The 21,618-nt window shown below is 35.6% G+C and overlaps 2 protein-coding genes and 1 long non-coding RNA gene across 10 annotated transcripts; 1 reads left to right on the forward strand and 2 right to left on the reverse strand.

Moving 5' to 3' along the window:
- Nucleotides 1-752: 752 nt before the first annotated feature.
- Nucleotides 753-5,571, reverse strand: LOC110449387. The gene is made up of 3 exons (XM_021496241.1): nucleotides 5,562-5,571; nucleotides 4,908-5,107; nucleotides 753-2,201 (listed from the first exon to the last, which is right to left on the reverse strand). The coding sequence occupies exons 1-3, from the start codon at nucleotides 5,569-5,571 to the stop codon at nucleotides 1,989-1,991; spliced, it is 423 nt and encodes a 140-aa protein (XP_021351916.1). The 3' UTR covers nucleotides 753-1,988.
- LOC110449363 lies at nucleotides 5,146-17,500 on the reverse strand. Of its 8 annotated transcripts, none has more exons than XM_021496183.1 (7): nucleotides 17,462-17,500; nucleotides 16,694-16,772; nucleotides 13,808-13,886; nucleotides 9,001-9,189; nucleotides 8,414-8,649; nucleotides 7,785-7,974; nucleotides 5,148-5,856 (listed from the first exon to the last, which is right to left on the reverse strand). In XM_021496183.1, exons 4-7 carry the CDS (start codon nucleotides 9,187-9,189, stop codon nucleotides 5,584-5,586), a joined length of 888 nt encoding a protein of 295 aa, XP_021351858.1. In that variant the 5' UTR covers nucleotides 13,808-13,886; nucleotides 16,694-16,772; nucleotides 17,462-17,500; the 3' UTR covers nucleotides 5,148-5,583. The 8 variants fall into 8 exon arrangements, with proteins under 8 accessions (XP_021351856.1, XP_021351858.1, XP_021351857.1 ...); XM_021496182.1 differs by lacking the exon at nucleotides 17,462-17,500 and adding an exon at nucleotides 17,084-17,236; XM_021496184.1 differs by lacking the exon at nucleotides 17,462-17,500 and adding an exon at nucleotides 16,877-17,074.
- LOC110449365 lies at nucleotides 12,709-16,379 on the forward strand. The gene is made up of 2 exons (XR_002462845.1): nucleotides 12,709-13,447; nucleotides 16,323-16,379. It is a non-coding gene; the product is annotated as an uncharacterized LOC110449365 (long non-coding RNA).
- Nucleotides 17,501-21,618: the final 4,118 nt, after the last annotated feature.

The raw sequence follows: 21,618 nt of genomic DNA on the forward strand, positions 1-21,618 counted from the left end.
GATTTGATGCTGACTTTATAGTGATATCTCACTGAAATACCATGCCAAAGGCACCCGTCAGATGTCGACCATTTGTGGTTTAAACGGTTCTACAGGCGAAAGATCGCCATCATAATACATCTAATATATTGTGCTTCTGATTGTTAATTGACTAGTTTTAAAAAGTCTTATTTACTTAGCCTTAGCTTTACGATTAAGTGCTTTGTGAATAACTGGCTGGTATGTATTTCCTGAATAACTGCTGATGAGCTTCACCTTATTTACTAACGAACAACACCTTTCGTGTACCAAAAAACGTCCAGTCCTCGATGTAGCCAATGAGCGTCGCATGACTGAATTATTGAATTGAAAGAAAGAATCAGAAAAAAATCACACTTTTAACTACTGACTTTCTTTTACAGGCAAAAGTTAACAGGATTTTTTAAAGGGAGACATTTAAAAAATGTTCTGCTTCGATAAATATTTTTCAGATAATATCCGTAATTCATGGTAAGATCTCACCAGAAATTCATAGTAGTATTTTATTGAATATATATATCGTTCGTGCTACGTTCTTCGTTCCAGTGGTTGTCGAAATCAATTTCATTTTGCAAAGAGATTTATTTAAATTGTTCAATTAACGTTGAATTGGCTGTTGCCTGGCATTCAAAATGCAGTTTGCGATTTGAAATTGTCAATACGCTCCAAATAGGAAATTTGACATCCGTCGGTAAAATCAAATCTGAAGATGAAAAACGCTTTAAACAAGATTCGTTAGAGTATAGAAAAGCTTTATTAAAAGGAGCTGTCATAACAAGCCATACAAATGTCATAACAACGTTCTTCAGTTTAAGTTTACACATGGTTACCCTTTGACAATATCGAGAAAAAACATCAAATAGCTGCATATTTAATGTATATATATATATACATCTACAAACAAAACAATTGTGATGGTTAAGTATAAAAAAATGACAAAAGAGTGTCCGAGTACCTCCCTAGTACATTCACAACCTTTATAAAAACGTTCCTCAATTCCTATGTTACACATGGCAAACCTTTGACAATATCATAAGAAGGCATGGACTAGATGAACAATTGAATATATCTACATAAAACACCCAAAGTCTCTGTGATGATCAAATAAAAACAAATTAACAAATAATTGTTTTCGTACCTCTCTAGTACAGGTTCATTAAGGAAATCAAATATTTCTTATCATCTTCGACGGTGGGTATTGAGATCATTGCACTATTTTTTTTGTAATTATAGATCCCTGTTCTACTGAAAAAACCCATTAGAGGGTCCCATTGTTGTTGTTATTTTCATATATACAGTTACCTCGCCTTGATTTCGTTTGGATTCACTTTTAGAGCGACTGGGCCGGGGAACTTCTAGTGATGCAGTTATTTAGTTCGATAAGTGCAAAAGTTTACAGATCGTGAAAGCAGGACTCGAATCCTGGTCCGACTCCACTGCATTTTAATGCAAACATTGTTGTAGATTTCTTTTGTTTTGTTTTTCAGAGTGGATCAATAAAAATGATCTTATTAATTTATATGGCGGGTCAAAAAGCTTACCGATGCATAATTGCAGCTTTGGAAGTGAAACATGAATCCTTAAAAGACTTTGGTTACGGTGATAACTTAACTTCAGTCTACGATATACCACCTTTCAGAATACAAGAGTATTGATAGAAACAATTTGGTATAAACTGTTAAGAGAACAGCGACAAGAAATAATGACATAATTTAGAATGACATGCTCGGCTCCCCAATTGCACAACCGCAATACAAATGCCTGTTCATGTAACTAGCCTTATTTATTTAGTTTGCGTTGTTCATAAAAGTGCATCGTCAACAACTTCACCAATTTTAGAATTTAAATAAAATGTCAATATCAAACAATTGTTAAGTTTTCTTGAATCAGCTGTAAAATTTAAACACACACCAAACACACTTTCTTCAATGTGGAATGACAAAGTTCTGCTAAAACTCTGTATCAGAGAGTCACTGCTGTTCTTCACGACTATGCCAACCATACAGCATGGCTATCCAGACGGCATTCACCATCAGTTTTTGAGATGCAGGAATTGCGACGACGACAGACTCTTTTGTACAAATGTCTAACATTTCTAGAAGTGCCTTGGCCTTATTGCATTTCAAGATGTCATCGTTAATTACAATATCTTTTCGAGGTCTTCCAAGAAGGATGTCTTTGAGCTGTAAAAATATGAAAACAAATGTTATTAAGTGCTCATTCCATCGATTGGTTGAAAATGGTTATTATTCTTTAATCAGATTGAAAATGAAAAAATGAATATAAATTCGTAATTATCAAATAATTATTAATGTCTAAAAATAGATAATCAAAATCGACATATTAGGATTATTAAGTACAGTAAAGTGAAGGTTACAAGTAAAGCAATCTTTAACACAATCGAAGACTTAATCCCTGTCGTGAAGAAATTACTAATTTTACCAATTTCTGAGATCAGCAGTAAAACTGTCATTCATTTTATTTGTCACTTCACATACCGCCAACAGATATCGTATTAAAAACATCATTCTAAAGCACATTTTATCATTATCAGTCCGAACACGATTGGGTCGCTTTACAATTTAACAAGATGGTTACATACTTTATAAAATACTATATTAACAAGCCATAAACTGTTTCAGGAAAGGCGTATAACGGTTCTGATGTCAAGGTCATCTTTAACAATCGAGTTATTGGATGATTATCATACAAGAATCGTGGATTTATTTACATGGAGACTTCATCTATTGCTTTGTCGGACACCCTCCCTAGTATTTATTGCTTAGAACTACACGTATCAACAAAATGTCATGTTCTCAAAGTATGATACGGGGTGGTGGAAACAACAACACAAGACACACTACTAATGTAAATGCATCCTAATAAAATAAATAGTTCATATCACCGATGCCGATTAATTAACTTAGTCGTAAGGTCTAAGGCAGAGGTCAATGACAAATCAAGGTTCAAAATATAACAAAATATGTAATTTGATTAAGGTTCATTTTCTGTGCAATTCATTTGTTTTATTGTTAAAGACTGATTAGTTTTCATATGCGTTATCCCTTTTCAACCCATGATTTGTTCTACTAATCCAATTCCGCCATTAAAAATTGTGAAGTGATAATTGTGTTTTGTGTATTTGTCAATGTTTGCTTCACTATCTGTCAGCTTTTATCCATTCAACGTTTACCAAGCGCTTGCCTCTTTATCAAGTAGCAGTCGTCTGATTGTCTAAACGATCAAGCTGAAGGTAATTGACTCTAAGTTATTGTAAACTTTAGTCATTACGTACGTCTGAAGACATTATGCTCAAAATTAACTGGAAATCGTCATAGGAGGCACAGTAATCTAGTAGTAGGACGCCGGGCTCGAGACCGTAGGGTTGCGGATTCGAGTCACGTCACGGCACTGTGTTGTATCTTTGAGCAAGATACTTCACTCCGATTGTCCAAGACTACTCAGTTGTAATTGAGTACGTGGTTGGGCAGATACTGGCTAGATGCAAAGGCCATATAACCACGAATAATAATTTGTGAACCGCCTTGAAACGACCTACGGACTAGGTTGTGATAAAGCAGTATATACGAACCTGGAATTAGTATTATTCTATGATTATTATTAAAATTGCCCGTTTACAATGCGGTCAACAGCTCTCATATGGTGGAAATTTGAACGGGTTATGTAGGTATCGGTTATATCATAGGGACCGAGCAATATGTCAGTTATTGTACGAGAGGGACAGGGGCTACTTCTCAAGCGCGTAGCGCGAGAGTTGTAGGCCCCGCCCCTCGAGTACGATAACTGACATATTGCGAGGCCTATGATGTAATTGACTTGTCGCATAAAGTAGCACGTGACATTTGTATGGATAAACGTTGTCATTTTCTATAAAACATCACATGTCGGACTGCGTCCAAAACTCAAGGCCAGTTTTGCGCACGATGTATATGACAACATGGTTGTCGAATGATGACTTGCATTGAATGTGACCCAGAAAGTATCACTACAGTCGATATTGGAATGTTTGGTAACTTCTTTGTTATCGGTGGTCAAAGATGAAGAGTAGGAAATGCCCGTTATCGGCCGTTTTCCAGACCCCGTTGGCAGTAAGGATTTACAAATCACAGCACCCGAAGGAGAATGGTCAAAGATCGAGGTCGTTATGTAACAATGATGTTAATTCTGATATTGAACCTACACATGTAAGCATTAACATCTCCACAGAGAAGGACAAAGTTCCATCGTCACGTGTCTGTCCATCGAATCACGGACTTAAAATGATCTAATTCCGTGTAACATGTTACAAAATGAAAACAAAAGGTTCGTTTACGGACTCTGTAAAGGTGAATTTTGTTTGTTTAATATTTGCAACGTTTTATTTTTCTGAATAATGTAAGTAAGTCCTCTTCTTTTTTGATTTTTAATTTATTTCCTGCGGTGTCATTTCCTGTTGACAGGTTTAATTAATGATTTTCATTACTTGGACACGTTACATTTTAATTGACAGACCAATGAGGACGGATAAATTTATTGTACGCGGGAGAAGGGAGGATCTTTACTCACACCATATGGTATTATTAAAATTGTTTCAAATTAGTTGGTTATCCTATGAAGGTAGATCAAAGGAAAAGTGACACGTCTATGCGACAATTGTAGATATAAAACGCCCTCGATTAGTGGGTAAATATATCACCCTCGATTAGTGGGGTGAATATATCACTCGATTAGTGGGGTGAATATATCACCCTCGATTAGTGGGGTGAATATATCAACCTCGATTAGTGGGTGAATATATCACCCTCTATGAATGGGTTTTATAAAGTGCACTCCGACAGCGGATAGTGTTATTGGGGCCACATTTTGTTTGTTCAACCGATGATAATTACCAGAGGGAATAAGTTGACTGTGGTCTGGTCGAAAAGTTGACGGACTGACGTAGGGACCTCGGCCAGCACAGCGGCTAGGTAGTAACAGCTTGTGAGGGAATGGCGATATTTTTCGTCCGATTCCTTCAGAATAAACCAATACAGTAAAGAGAATTCATTATCATCTGAGATTAACAAGGACACNTTTGCATATTGCAAAACTGTAACATACAAACGTACCACCGGAAATACTAAGAACTGCCGGAAACGATTTTTACCAGCGCCAAAATTACATGCTGCCAGAAAATATAACCTATTATCTTAAATACTGCAAGCTTCCGGAAATTATAAAACCAATAGTTTGGTATTCTGCTTAGAATTATCTTCTATTTACAAAAATCGTATAGTTGAGTTAATCGACTATCTGTGCCTTCCGGCCTCGTTCTGGTTAGAATACAAAATATGGCTGACTAGCATGTTAGTTTATCACACACAAACAAAAAAACATGACAAATATTACATTCTGCGAGAAATATTACATACTACTGGAGATACTGCAAGCTTCAGGAATTAATACTTATTAATGCAAATATAACATATTGCCTGAAATATAACATATTTTGGCTACGCTGAGTACTATGGAAATGCGACCTATTATCGAAAATACTGCATCACAAAAGAACATTATCTTCGAAAACTACTGCTTATATTCGCGATATATGATAACTAGCGGACAAAGTTCACGCCGAACTACCATGTTAAAATAGTACATACTGCTAGAGAAGTTTCCGCTTGCTGAGTCAGCTACAACCGTGTCCTCTAAGAACCCTTCAGAGTCTTCCTTTGCTTCAATGTGACCAGTCGGGTCTATCTCAAGCGGTAACACATTGTAGAGAACAGGTCCTTTTATATATCCCTCAGTCTTTTTACATGTCTCGCTTACAATGTTACCCTTTGGCTTAACAGAGTCCTGAAAATAGCATCAGTGATTCAGATAAAATTTTAACATGAGGTTTGAGATTAGTGTCGGAGTATCGTGATTGCAATTGCTGTGTAAACAACCCCTATCGCACAAGGCGTTTAAGAAAAAATATTGCTGCTTGTGTCGTGCAAGTAATTTTATTAATATAGTGACAGTAAAAAAACCAGACATGCTGCGTAAGAAACATGCAAGGGTCCCTAACAGCAATTTGCTAGCTGTTCTTGCAAAGGAAAATTCATACGTTATAAAGTGACAGTGAATCATGTTATCAATGTTTTCAATACCAATCAACTTCCTACCCAGAAATTGTAGCTGTGTTAACTTCACTTCCAAATCTGCCACCCTTGACAATAATAAAAACCGTAATTTCGGTGTGCAAGAAAGCTCTACATTGGTAAGCCAGTCAAATCATGATATGTTCGTGGGTACTTTCCTTTGTGGTTTGAAGCCATTAAGAACGTTTCGTGGTACAAACTCTCGTGGATATCCTTTATTTATAAATAGTAGACATGTATATCATTCAAATTCGTTGTATTTACTTTAGTTGTTCAATAGCAACCACGAAATCACGAATGTTTATACACAACGAACATTTCATGTTATACAGTAGGGGAATGAAAATGTCATTCATATCAATATATTAAAGAAAAGGCTAGCCCCTGGATTAAAGAACTGATCAAATATCAGAAATGACCTAGACCGATTTGGAACCCGACAACTGGATTCAGCAGTTCCAAGCGCTCCAGTATTATGCTCAGAGAACTACGTGGCCGTTTGCCACTTGATTTACATCTATTATGAGCGAATATCTAGTTTATTGTGAACGTATTATATGGCTTTCCCTCCTTTTCCATTCCATTTTTTTTTATATTGTTTTATTTTTTCAAGTTTTTTGTTACATCTACATCAAACAGACATTACACACAAACTCTCACTTGCATGCGTTTCTCAATCATAGTCATTTATACACATCATCATCATCATCATCATCATCATCATCATCGTACATACACATTGACAATCATCATCATCATCATCATCATCATCATCATCATCATCACCATTTTTTTTCTTGACCCGGGTCAGGTTTCCTTATATCGGAAAAAAGGAAAAAAGGTACTCCCATCACCACGTAATAAGATTACTAGAGCTTAACTAGAATATTGACAGTTCAGCAAGAGGCCTGCCATGTTACTGACCAACTCCGGCCGTCTATTTTAAGTAACAGCAACATTGACCTTAAAAACTTTTTAACCCAATATTATACAATCTACAGTATATCGCGATGTCAAATTAAAAACAAATAGACTTTTTAATTTGGAGATTAGGACTGAGCTACCTACAGTATATATTTAAGAAACAGTGATATTGACCTTAAAAAATTCAAACCACTATCAAACAGCTACATTTCACAGTGTATCACCATGTCAAATTTCAGAAAGTTTCTTTGATATGAAGCCACACGCCAAATTGGTGAACTTCCGAACACAAATACGAAAGTGATTGTGCGGAAAGTCATAAAACGCAATGTTTTGCCATTCAAAGTCCCAATATTCTTGCAAATATTGCCGGATGTTACTGGTTATATGGGACCAAGCCCAAAACTTGAACATCTAACTGCAAATACGTAAGTAACTGTACGGAAATCAAAAATGGACAGACGGAAGAACGGACGGATAAGAGTATTACTATAGGAAACCTAAATCTTGATGTGGGGCCCTGATTAAGATACAAAACCGAAACCAAAGAGAACTTTAACTGCGTTGTTGTTCCCGCCTACAACATATTATTATAATTTAACAATTAATGGAGGGCTAATTGTTAAAGTTATCCGATATACGTTAGAATAATGACATCAGGAAAAGGTCAATTAATGACTACAAGAGAAAACACTTTTAGCATCCTATTAATCATACAAATACATCCGAGATCCCTGAAGGTGAATCCAACTGTACGTTTCCTTCAATCCGTCGCTTTTTTTCTACAGAAGCCATTGTGTCAGGTTGATCCTCAGGAGTGGCGGCTTCAACGATTGCGCTTATGATGCAGGGGATATCATTCTTTCTTTTCTTTACATTGATATAAGATGAAGTCATGTCAAGTTTCCTTATGAACAAAAACAAATCGTACATTTATAACAAAGAGTATTTGTGAAAAGATTTTAAGACCTTTAAATATGTAGTCATTTGGGATTATTTAACAATTCCGCGCAAAATTCTCCAAATAACTAATTTTCTTCAGGACATCAAGTTAATAATTAGAAATGTAATGTCAAGAAATTATACTGACTTTTATGACAATTCATGAGAACAAACCCTTATCTGAAAGATAGGCCAAACGAGTGGGTTGGTAGAGATGCCTCAATCATTCGGAACATTACCACTAAATTTAGTTTCTAAATAATAAACCAAAAGGTTGAAGATGTTTGATATAGTATTAAGGTGACTAAACAATTTGATGGCGGATAATAATACGTTAACAGGATTGTAAATCACGAGGGAGCAACAATCTAAATTTTTCAGTTAATCCTACAAATACTTATTACCATAAGTTTAGACTTTGTTCTAGGTCTCTTCTCTTGATTCTGGTGATGATAAAATCTGTAGCTGGTATCGTTTCCTGATAACTGTTTTGATAGCCCCCTCTTAACCTCCCCTTCATTAAATCAAGAGTCCCTGCTAGTTTGCTAGCGTAGGCTGTCGCAGATAATGACATGCTAGAACGTTTTTCTTTCAATTCGAACTTAACATCATCATTTCGTCTTTGAAGATATTCTTCCAACTGAAAAGAGACAATTGTTTTTGAAATATTTTGAAACAAAGTTTAGGGAGAAAAACAACCCATTTAAATGTCTAATTAAACTGTCGAAACAAACGGAAAATGACAAAAAAAAAATACAGGAATAAAATTTGGAATCTATACGTCATGCTCAAATACAAGCTTAGCCGTCCACATACGTATAATACAGGATGTTTGTAGGTAATATTATTATTTATCCGAGAAGTTTTTTGCTACACATACACAATGTACAGAAGATTAAATGACAAAAGGGTGAAGCTGAGGGTAATTTATGAACTGAATACTAGGTGATATATATCCGAGTAAGAAATCTCCTTTCATACAGTAGCTCACCTTTTCAGTTGCTGTCTCATAATGATATTTCGCAAATGGTGGGAAAATGCGCATAAAAAAATCTCGTTGACTTTTCCATGCAAAATTTCCAAGTTTGACATCTTCCAATGATTGAACTGTTATCCATTCATCAGGTGATTTCGGCAATTCCTCAAGAATCTTTTTTCCTAATTCAATACGGCTGATCATCTGTACATTAAAAATAAAGCTGTATGTGATTCCTGAGAAATTGACGTAACATTTTTCTGGGGGCGCGATAAAGGAATCAATAAAATTTATGAAATATACGAAATCAAAACAAAAGGTATCATGGATTCCTGCGAATAAGTGAATGACATGGGCAGTCTAAAAGATTAATAGATGTCTCATCGACAAGGTGACGCATACTGTAGATGTGCCTTGGATTTGTTTCATGATATGTTAAGCGTAATCCCTGCAGTATCGCGGAAGCCAGTTGAATACCTAATGTATGTAATGAGTGTTGCAGAATAACGAAACATGAGTGAAAATAATAATAAAATGTAATTCGTGTTCAACCATTTAATTGTGTATCTATTTATGAGTAAAGTGCAACTACCAAAATATTAACGCATAAAACAGGTCACGTACAGGACGAAAATAGAAATGTTGTATATGGACGAACCTGAATTCAAGGTTCAGCCAGTCAGCCATTATGCAATAGACATGTAACATAATATCATGTATAGTCGAGAACTTACCTGCAAGTTAATTGTATAGCATTTATATCAGTGTTAGTGTGCTCGAGGTCGTGTTTTGTTACGTACAATATGCGTCTTTGTCCGTGTGAGAGATGTGTGTTCGAGTGGCCGATTGTACACACCGGCAATCGCAGTACAATGAACCGGAACAGTGACAACCCCTATCCTCAAAACACACCGTTGGTACAAATTATATGAGCCCACTTAAATCAGTCTTACTCACAAGTCCTCAGTAGATGCCATCAATCATTACTAACTGTGTAACATAGTTCAGGAGAGTACACAAGATACTTTTTATGCACATTCAAATAAACATCTAACCACAAATATACAGTAGAAAATAACTTGAAATCCAATTTCACAGATGTGTACATAGCTATGCAGGAATTACCGTACGAGTTCAATTAACCGAAACATAAACCATAGTCTTAATTAATTTTGCAAACATTTCTACTCATCTTTTCAGGGCTTTGGAAAAACTATTTTAAACCACTGTCCGATGGACCAGTATATGGCAAAAAGTACTCGTCCAAACAGAAAAAAACCCACTCGTCTAGGAAAATTACACATAAACATCTAATTATTTTTTAATCTTTTATTTTTTATTATTTCATAGTGGTATTTTTTATCCCCCCGCCCCCGCTATTGGAGGGAAAACTCCTCCTCCCCTACCCTCCCCCTACTCCGGCGTTACACGCCTCAGGCGCTCGGCCCCCTGTAAGCAAACACTCCAACAAATGATTTTACGCCATTGAGCAATATTGAATAAAATGTTACCTGTTGATTCATTTAATCTATTTGCGTACGTTCACTTTGTTGTCCGTGTGTCACTGACTCTGTAACTGTCACGTTTGTGTGCACGTTAAATCTTGCCACACAATATTGCATGAGCAAGTATCTTTTGTATACGTACCCTTCCTGTTCACCCCGTGACGCCACAAATGATGATATACCTCTCTACACTTTTTAGAAAACCAAGACGTGTACCGATTCCGCGAATTAAAAATATAGGTCAAATCATATCATGGCCCACGCTGCTTTTGGGTTTATAGTGGCATTATAGTGTGTATTGTGTCAATACTATTTGATCTCAACGACACACCCGTTCAGGATGTATGCGTCAGTTGAGAAACGAGTATGCCTGATGTACTTGTCAGTAGATATGAACTCAATGCATGTGTTTATATGTAAATATAACAATATGTTTACATCTACATGTGTAGATACATGTGCAAATATGTGTCAGAGACTTGTACGGATATTTTTACACGTAAGAATAAATTGTAAGTGGTGACGAATGAATAACCAAAATTAAACTCCTTCGCCGACACACACCGTTACTTTAAACTATAAACACTGAAGAACTACGTACCCTAATGATTATCACATTTATATTAACCACTTGTATTGTCAACGTCCGCCCACATGAGACATACGTACCTCCCCCAAATTGAAACATTCCGTTTGAGTTGCCATTATGGACACTATTTTTAGAATTCTGCGAAACTAAAACAATAGACCTGGTTTTTAACGTTTATACGTCAACATTTATTTCCGGTGTGGTGGTATGGTAATTATTCTGTTAGTGTAGTACACTTAACATGAATTTCAATCTAAACACACAATAAGAGGCATTGAGGAATGCGTACATACCTCTCCAAAACTAAAGCAGTTTTTCGTTTGAGTTGCCGTTATCTATTCACACTATTTTTAGAATTCTGCGAAACAAAATTCATTTACCTGCTCTTTTATCATACGTCACTCGACACAGCGGGTCCTTTTGTGTTTAACTGAGCGTAAAATATCTTTAACGTGACTCTTACATGTTACAAATACAACTGAACATGTGTTCAATTTTCTAGCTTCTGTAAACACACTCGAATATCCTCCAAAACATACAGTATCCCCCAGCCCTTTATTACTTAATGGTTATTACATTTAAAAAGCATGGTTAGCTTACCAAAAAACTTTCGAAAAATATAACAGGGTCAACGTTCCAAGATTTATCAAACAAAATCCTAAAGGAAAAATGAAAATGTGTACTTAAATATACTAAGTAGCAGTCAGTAAGGATTTGACAGTTTTGTGCATTAGATGGGTGATTTTTTAATCATCACGAGAAGCGATGAAAGTGTTTTCAGCGTATGTGACTATGGTGGCGTATATATAATGTATGACATTTCGTCTTTTCGCGTTGTCGCCCGCGAAAAGACGCCAAGCGACAAAACACAATACACAATTTCATCTTTTCGTTAATTCGTTTTGTCGCTTTGTGTCTTTTCACGGGCGAAAAAAGACATGGTCACGTGCAAGACAAAGGTAGAAATAAGAGATAGATATGTTGTATTGACGAACCTAAAGTCAAGGATCAGCCAGTTAGACTTAAGGAAAAGCAGACAATATGTAATATACATGTAACATAATATTTTATGTTGTCGGGAATTTACCAGCAATGTCATTGTTAAGCGTGGGCCCTTGTAAATATATCTGTCTTTCTTAGTGTGTTTTTGTAGTTTTGTTGTTTCGTAAAATGTGCTTCTTGTACGTGTGACAGACGTATGCTCGTGTGCAAAACGTGTATTCGTGTGACTTAAACCGGACATTCCAACCGGCTATATATCGCGATTCAATGAACCGGAGCAGTGACAACCCCTATCCTAAAATAGCACCATTTGTGAGAATTATATAAAGCCCCTTAAATAAGAATTACTCACTAGTCTTCAGTAGATGCCACCAATCATTACTAACTGTGTCACATAGTTCAGGAGAGTGCATACAATACTTTATCATATAACTCCCCTATTATACAGTGGATGCAACCATTTCATATTTTGCATATTTACTCATATTATATGACCTGGAGCGATTTTGATAGGTTGAAAGCATCACACGTTCCGACGATAGTAAATTACTCCGCACTGCGTCTCGTACTGAACATGGCGGACGCAATATTTCAAGATGGTTCCATGGAAATGTGCATTCTGTGTTTGGAGGAAACATTTACCGTGGATATTTCAGCATTAACATTTATCAACAACCTCTGACATCACTTCTCAAACCAGTAAAACGACGTAGGATTATCGAATCGGACAGTGATAGTCAGTCTCAATGAAGCTGTTGATACTTCAAATTTCTGTGTAAATATGAATATTTCAAAAGTTATTTGTTACAGCTCTGATATTTCTGACCTACATTTTGATAGAAGTGCAAAAGAACAGCTGATGAAATGACGGACGATGCGGTTGTTTCTTTTAACGAATGAAAGAACAGTATTTTAGTTATATGATATAAATAATCTTACACTTGTTTCTATGTCATTAGATATTTATGAAACTCGTCACGAATTTTAAAAGTCTCATATGACATGGAAACTCATGTATGATCCTATATTTCTATGCACATTCAAATGTTAATCTTACCGCAAATTAAACAGCAGAAAGTTAAATAACGCATACACATACCTTCACCTTCAAATTTTACAGATATGTTCATTACTATAGAGGTTTGACCGTAGGAGTTCAATTGACCGAAACATAAACCATTGTTTTATTTAATCATTCAAATATTTCAACTCATCTCTTTCTCACTTGATGAATTTGACTCACTGTAAGACAATAACAGGTTTGAATTCCAGGTATGGTTGTATGAGGAATATATATATATGGTGGCGTCATCACTGGCTTGTGATGCCTTATGGCGGTTTTAATTGGCCGCACCTTTACAGAAAGGTATTCATTTCGAATATAAAAGTCAAAAGAAAAAAAAATTATCATTTAAAAAAATAATCAAAAGAAGAAAACGAATAATTACTTTGTGTTATGATTTTGTAAACAGAGCTTTGCTCCATGTTTGGTAGTTAAAGAGTTACCATCTCACAGCTGCTTTGGAGGAACATGGGAAAAGATGTAGGACACAAAATCCTGTTTTGTAGTATACTAAAACATGAATATTAAATCTGAACACATAATATCGCAAACATGAACTATAAATTTAAACACATAATATCGCTTTAACAAGTATCGTTTGTATGATATCGTGCTGGCCAAGTACAATTAATTACATAAATGAATCTTCAAACAAATACGTACCCTTCCTGTTCACGTCGTGTCGGCACAAATGATGATATACCTCTCTACACTTTTCAGAAATCCAAGACGTGTACCGATTCTGCGAATTAAAAATATAGGTCAAATCATATCATTGCCCACGCTGCTTTTGTGTTTATAGTGTCATTACTATTGTGTCAGTACTATTTGATCTCAACGACATACCCGATCGGTATGTATGCGTCAGATAAGATACGGGTATGCCTTATGTGCTTGTCAGTAGATATGAACTCAATGCATGTGTTTATATGTAAATATAACAATATGTGCATATATAAATGTGTAGGTACATGTGTACATAAGTGTCAGAGACTAACTCCTTCGCCGACACACACCGATACTTTAAACTATCAACACTGAAGAACTACGTACCCGACTGATTATCACATATGTATTAATCACTTATATTGTCAACGTCCGCCCACATGAGACATACGTACCTCCCCCGAATTGAGGTAAACATTCCGTTTGAGTTGCCATTATGGACACTATTTTTAGAATTCTGCGAAACAAAATTCATATACCTGGTCTTTTATCATACGTCAATCGACACAGCGGGTCCTTTTGTGTTTAACTGAGCGTAAAATATCTTTAACGTGACTCTTACATGTTACAAATACAACTGAACATGTGTTCAATTTTCTAGCTTCTGTAAACACACTCGAATATCCTCCAAAACATACAGTATCCCCAAAGCCTTTATTACTTAATGGTTATTACATTTAAAAAGCATGGTTAGCTTACCAAAAAGCTTTCGAAAAATATAACAGGGTCAACGTTCCAAGATTTATCAAACAAAATCCTAAAGGAAAAATGAAAATGTGTACTTAAATATACTAAGTAGCAGTCAGTAAGGATTTGACAGTTTTGTGCATTAGATGGGTGATTTTTTAATCATCACGAGAAGCGATGAAAGTGTTTTCAGCGTATGTGACTATGGTGGCGTATATACAATGTATGACATTTCGTCTTTTCGCGTTGTCGCCCGCTAAAAGACGCCAAGCGACAAAACACAATAGAGTAAAGAAAAAAAGAAAAAAAACCCGTCAAAGCGATATAAAGAAATAACGTCAAGGCTAAATAACGAATAGACAAAACCCCGCCTATTCGAAATAAATTATTTTTTTCATCTTTTCGTTAATTCGTTTTGTCGCTTTGTGTCTTTTCACGGGCGAAAAAACGACACGTCATATACATACATGTGTAAGAGAAATGAGGTGGATATGGTCACGTGCAAGACAAAGGTAGAAATAGGAGAAAGATATGTTGTATCGACGAACCCGAAGTCAAGGATCAGCCAGTAAGACTTAAGGAAAACCAGACAATATGTAATATACATGTAACATAATATTTTGTGTTATCGGGAATTTACCAGCAATGTCATTGACAACCCCTATCCTAAAAACGCACCATTTGTGAGCATTATATAAAGCCCCTTTAATTAGAATTACTCACTGGTCTTCAGGAGATGCCACCAATCATTACTAACTGTGTCATATAGTTCAGGAGAGTGCATAAAATACTTTATCATATAACTCCCCTATTATACAGTGGATGCACCCATTTCATATTTTGCATATTAACTCATATTATATGACCTGGAGCGATTTTGATAGGTTGAAAGCATCACACGTTCCGACGATAGTAAATTACTCCGCACTGCGTCTCGTACTGAACATGGCGGACGCAATATTTCAAGATGGTTCCATGGAAATGTGCATTCTGTGTTTGGAGGAAACATTTACCGTGGATGTTTCAGCATTAACATTTATCAACAATCTCCGACATCACTTCCCAAACCAGTGAAACAACGTAAGATTATCGAATCGGACAGTGATAGTCAGTCTCAGTGAAGCTTATGATACCTCAAATGTCTGTGTAAATATGAATATTAATCCATGTTGTTTGAGTGTTTTCTTTCAAAGGTTATTTGTTACTGCTCTGATATTTCTGACCTACAGTTTGATATTAATGCAAAAGAACAGCTGATGAAATGACGGAAGATGCAGTTGTTTCTTTTAACGAATGAAAGAACAGTATTTCAGTTATATGATATAAATGATCTTACTTTTGTTTCCATGTCATTAGATATTTATGAAACTCGTCACGAATTTTATAAGTCTCATATGACATGGAAACTCATGTATGATCCTATATTTCTATGCACATTCAAATGTTAATCTTACCGCAAATTAAACAGCAGAAAGTTAAATGACGCATACAAATACCTTCACCTTCAAATTTTACAGATGTGTTCATTACTATAGAGGCTTGACCGTAGGAGTTCTATTGACCGAAACATAAACCATTGTTTTACTTAATCATTCAGATATTTCAACTCATCTCTTTCTCACTTGATGAATTTGACTCACTGTAAGACAATAACAGGTTTGAATTCCAGGTATGGTTGTATGAGGAATATATATATATATGGCGGCGTCATCACTGGTTTGTGATGCCTTATGGCGGTTTTAATTGGCCGCACCTTTACAGAAAGGTATTTCATTTCGAATATAAAAGTCAAAGGAAAAAAAATTAGGAAAGAGAAATCATTTAAAAAAATAATCAAAAGAAGAAAACGAATAATTACTTTGTGTTATGATTTTGTAAACAGAGCTTTGCTGCATGTTTGGTAGTTAAAGAGTTACCATCTCACAGCTGCTTTGGAGGAACATGGGAAAAGATGTAGGACACAAAATCCTGTTTTGTAGTATACTAAAACATGAATATTAAATCTGAACACACAATATCGCAAACATGAACTATAAATCTAAACACATAATATCGCTTTAACAAGTATCGTTTGTATAATATCGTGCTGGCCAAGTACAAATAATTACATAAATGAATCTTCAAACAAATACGTACCCTTCCTGTTCACGCCGTGTCGCCACAAATGATGATATACCTCTCTACACTTTTCAGAAATCCAAGACGTGTACCGATTCTGCGAATTAAAAATATAGGTCAAATCATATCATTGCCCACGCTGCTTTTATGTTTATAGTGTCATTACTATTGTGTCAGTACTATTTGATCTCAACGACATACCCGATCAGGATGTATGCGTCAGATAAGATACGGGTATGCCTGATGTGCTTGTCAGTAGATATGAGCTCAATGCATGTGTTTATATGTAAATATAACAATATGTTCATATATAAATGTGTAGGTACATGTGTACATAAGTGTCAGAGACTAACTCCTTCGCTGACACACACCGATACTTTAAACTATCAACACTGAAGAACTACGTACCCGACTGATTATCACATATGTATTAATCACTTATATTGTCAACGTCCGCCCACATGAGACATACGTACCTCCTCCGAATTGAGGTAAACATTCCGTTTGAGTTGCCATTATGGACACTATTTTTAAAATTCTGCGAAACTAAATCAATAGACCTTGTTTTTAACGTTTATACACCAAAATTTATTTCACTAAATCAATAGACCTTGTTTTTAACGTTTTTAACGTTTTTAACTAAATCAATAGACCTTGTTTTTAACGTTTATACACCAAAATTTATTTCAGGTGTGGTTGTATGGAAATTATTCTGTTAGTGTAGTACACTTAACATGAATTTCAATCTAAACACACAATAAGAGGCATTGAGGAATGCGTACATACCTCTCCAAAACTAAAGCAGTTTTTCGTTTGAGTTGCCGTTATCTATTCACACTATTTTTAGAATTCTGCGAAACAAAATTCATTCACCTGCTCTTTTATCATACGTCACTCGACACAGCGGGTCCTTTTGTGTTTAACTGAGCGTAAAATATCTTTAACGTGACTCTTACATGTTACAAATACAGCTGAACATGTGTTCAATTTTCTAGCTTCTGTAAACACACTCGAATATCCTCCAAAACATACAGTATCCCCCACCCCTTTATTACTTAATGGTTATTACATTTAAAAAGCATGGTTAGCTAACCAAAAACCTTTCGGAAAATATTACAGGGTCAACGTTCCAAGATTGATCAAACAAAATCTTAAAGGAAAAATGAAAATGTGTACTTAAATATACTAAGTAGCAGTCTGTAAGTATTTGACAGTTTTGTGCATTAGATGGGTGAGTTTTTAATCATCACGAGAAGCGATGAAAGTGTTTTAAGCGTATGTGACTATGGTGGCGTATATACAATGTATGACATTTCGTCTTTTCGCGTTGTCGCCCGCGAAAAGACGCCAAGCGACAAAACACAATAGAGTAAAGAAAAAAAGACAAAAACCGCCAAAGCGATATAAAGAAATAACGTCAAGGCTATATAACGAATAGACAAAACCCCGCCAATTCGAAATATTTTTTTTTTTCGTCTTTTCGTTAATTCGTTTTGTCGCTTTGTGTCTTTTCACGGGCGAAAAAACGACACGTCATATACATACATGTGTAAGAGAAATGAGGTGGATATGGTCACGTGCAAGACAAAGGTAGAAATAGGAGAAAGATATGTTGTATCGACGAACCCGAAGTCAAGGATCAGCCAGTAAGACTTAAGGAAAACCAGACAATATGTAATATACATGTAACATAATCTTTTATGTTATAGGGAATTTACCAGCAATGTCATTGTTAAGCGTCTGCCCTTGTAAATTAACTGTCCTTCTTAGTGTGTTTATGTAATTTTGTTGTTTCGTAAAATGTGCTTCTTGTACGTGTGACAGACGTATGCTCGTGTGCGAGACGTGTATTCGTCTGACTTAGACCGGGCATTCCAACCGGCTATATATCGCGATACAATGAACCGGAGCAGTGACAACCCCTATCCTAAAAACGCACCATTTGTGAGAATTATATAAAGCCCCTTAAATTAGAATTACTCACTGGTCTTCAGTAGATGCCATCAATCATTTCTAACTGTGTCACATAGATCAGGAGAGTGCATAAAATACTTTATCATATAACTCCCATATTTTACAGTGGATGCACCCATTTCATATTTTGCATATTAACTCATATTATATCACCTGGAGCGATTTTGATAGGTTGAAAGCATCACACGTTCCGACGATAGTAAATTACTCCGCACTACGTCTCGTACTGAACATGGCGGACTCAAAATTTCAAGATGGTTCTATGGAAATGTGCCTTCTGTGTTTGGAGGAAACATTTACCGTGGATATTTCAGCATTAACATTTATCAACAATCTCTGACATCAATTCCCAAACCAGTGAAACGACGTAGGGTTATCGAATCGGACAGTGATAGTCAGTCTCAGTGAAGCTGTTGATACTTCATATTTCTGTGTCAATATGAATATTTAAAAATTATTTGTTACAGCTCTGATATTTCTGACCTACATTTTGATAGTAGTGCAAAAAACAGCTGATGAAATGACGGACGATGCGGTTGTTTCTTTTATCGAATGAATGAATAGTATTTCAGTTATATGATATAAATGATCTTACACTTGTTTCCATGTCATATGAGATTTATGAAACTCGTCACGAATTTTATAAGTCTCATATGACATGGAAACTCAGGTATGATCCTATATTTAAATGCACATTCAAATGAAAATCTTACCGAAAATTAAACAGCAGAAAGTTAAATGACGCATACAAATACCTTCACCTTCAAATTTTACAGATGTGTTCATTACTATAGAGGCTTGACCGTAGGAGTTCAATTGACCGAAACATAGACCATTGTTTTACTTAATTATTCACATATTTCAACTTTTTTTTCTCACTTGATGAATTTGACTCACTGTAAGACAATAACAGGTTTGAATTCCAGGTATGGTTGTATGAGAAATATATAAATTGCGGCGGAATTGGAGGAACCTGGGAAAACATGTTGGACAAAAATCCTGTTTTGCAGTATACAAATACATGAATATTAAATCAAAACACACAATATCGCAAACATGAACTTTAAATCTTAACACACAGTACCGCTTTAACAAATATCGTTTGTATGATATCGTGCCGGCCAAGTACAAATAGCTACATAAATAAATCTTCACACAAATACGTAACCTTCCCGTTCACCCCGTGTCGCCACAAATGATGTTATATTTCACTACACTTTTCAGAAACCCAGACGTGTTCCGATTCTGCGAAATGAAAATATAGGTCAAATCTTATCATGACTCACGCTCCTTTTGTGTTTATAGTGTCAGAAATTTCAGCGCAATCATAAATGACGGTGTAATGTTACACCTCATGTAATGGTGTAAGATTACATTAAAATCAGCAGGTGTAATTTTACACTTTGCATTGAAGTGTAACATTACACTATTTTTTCCAGTGAAAGTTTATACTAAAATGGTGTAACTCCCAACATTATTTTATACAGTGCATGGTCTTAATTATAATGACGATATTTCTTGTCAAATTTTGGCTCGCTTCTTCTGCTGTTACCGTCATTTTTGTAAAGATATAGATAAGCGCTTTTGCTCTTCAGTTTAATAACTTAATATTGTTTTTTATGCAGAACAATTTAACTTTTAGGAATGCAACTTCTCTAATTTTTATTTTTGACTTGTTACATGTACATATTTTATGACCACTAGCCACTTAAGTATGTAGCTGATCACTAACACCGTACTGTATTCAAATACCCTAAACTCTTTTAAAAACAAGCATGGAATCAAATATAACTCGAAAGTAAACATGCTTTGAAAATAGGCCGGCTTTAAAAACAATTTATCCTTCAAAGATTGTGCATCTTTCAAATCAAAGATCTTCTTGTGTTAAACAATGATAACCTACTTGATGTATGTAAGTTAAAAGATTATCTGTCTTCTATGCATTGTTTTCTCAACGAAATGATCGAAAAAGAACACCTGAACGTTTTAATGGCACGCCATTCTATTAATGACTTCTAGTAAGACACAACATCCAAAGAGAGATTACGATTACTCCTATAGCCTTGTTATCTTACATAATGTAAACTTGACACTGTTCAATGGCTTGGAATATTTAATTACAATGCTCTTTTTTGGCCTTAAGTTGAGCGTTCGTCCCTGTGAAGAAGGCTTTGGATTCTGTCCCATGACCGAGACATACCAGAGTCCTTAAAAATGGTAGTTTCTACTCCTGCTTAACGCTCAACAATTTAGGAGTGGGACGACTGGTTCGCCCGTTGTCAGTATAATGTGACCTGGTAGGATGTCCTGCTGGGTGTCTCCGGCAGTATGTTTCATTGAGGTAGCACTATAAAGTCGGCATCAGTTCCGCGCTATCACAAGGAGACAAACACGAACATATCGCAACCTCCCAAAACACACATGCATACAGTACACGCATGTATATTGCACACAGAGGAGGCCGTCCTTAAATGACCATAGCTGTTGATAGGACGTTTAACAATACTTAACCAAACTTGAGTACGATACGTACTCTGTTACCTCGCCTCGTCAAATAATCAATATGACAGACATGACGTCATAGGTCACAATTTTATTAAAGTTTTAGAATGGCAATAACTCTTGAAATTATTGGGTAAACAGCAGCCATACAATATTATTATTTTCTGATATTCTTTGGGGCTAACTTTTTCTCATTATATATTAAAACAAAAAAAGGTAAAAAAAAATCCTCGCTTTTGGGTCATAGGTCACCAATTTTCTAAACCTTTTTTTTTTTTTTTTTTTTATTTTTTTTTTTTTGGGGNCGGTGAATAATTCATTCCAAGGGAATTTGCTTTATTCATTGTTTCTGTATCGTTAATTGTTAACGTCTTGCGTCATTTTGAATGTTTCCTCTGATCTTTATAAAAAGCCGACAAGATATCAAAACCGTTTTATTCCGATATTTTGCCAGGCAGATTTCATCC

This window comes from Mizuhopecten yessoensis, unplaced genomic scaffold, assembly GCF_002113885.1.
Source record: "Mizuhopecten yessoensis strain PY_sf001 unplaced genomic scaffold, ASM211388v2 scaffold4599, whole genome shotgun sequence".
Taxonomy (NCBI): domain Eukaryota; kingdom Metazoa; phylum Mollusca; class Bivalvia; order Pectinida; family Pectinidae; genus Mizuhopecten; species Mizuhopecten yessoensis.

Bases quoted from the DNA above. Each gene is read 5' to 3' on its own strand.
- LOC110449363 (XM_021496181.1), bottom strand. From the start codon at position 11,195: ATGGCAACTCAAACGGAATGTTTCAATTTGGGGGAG. The intron at 8,650-9,000 runs GTGAGCTACTGT...GTCTCTTTTCAG, and splicing joins ATGAGACAGCAACTGAAAAG to TTGGAAGAATATCTTCAAAG. The intron at 5,857-7,784 runs GTATGATTAATA...TGCTATTTTCAG, and splicing joins CAGGGATCTCGGATGTATTT to GACTCTGTTAAGCCAAAGGG.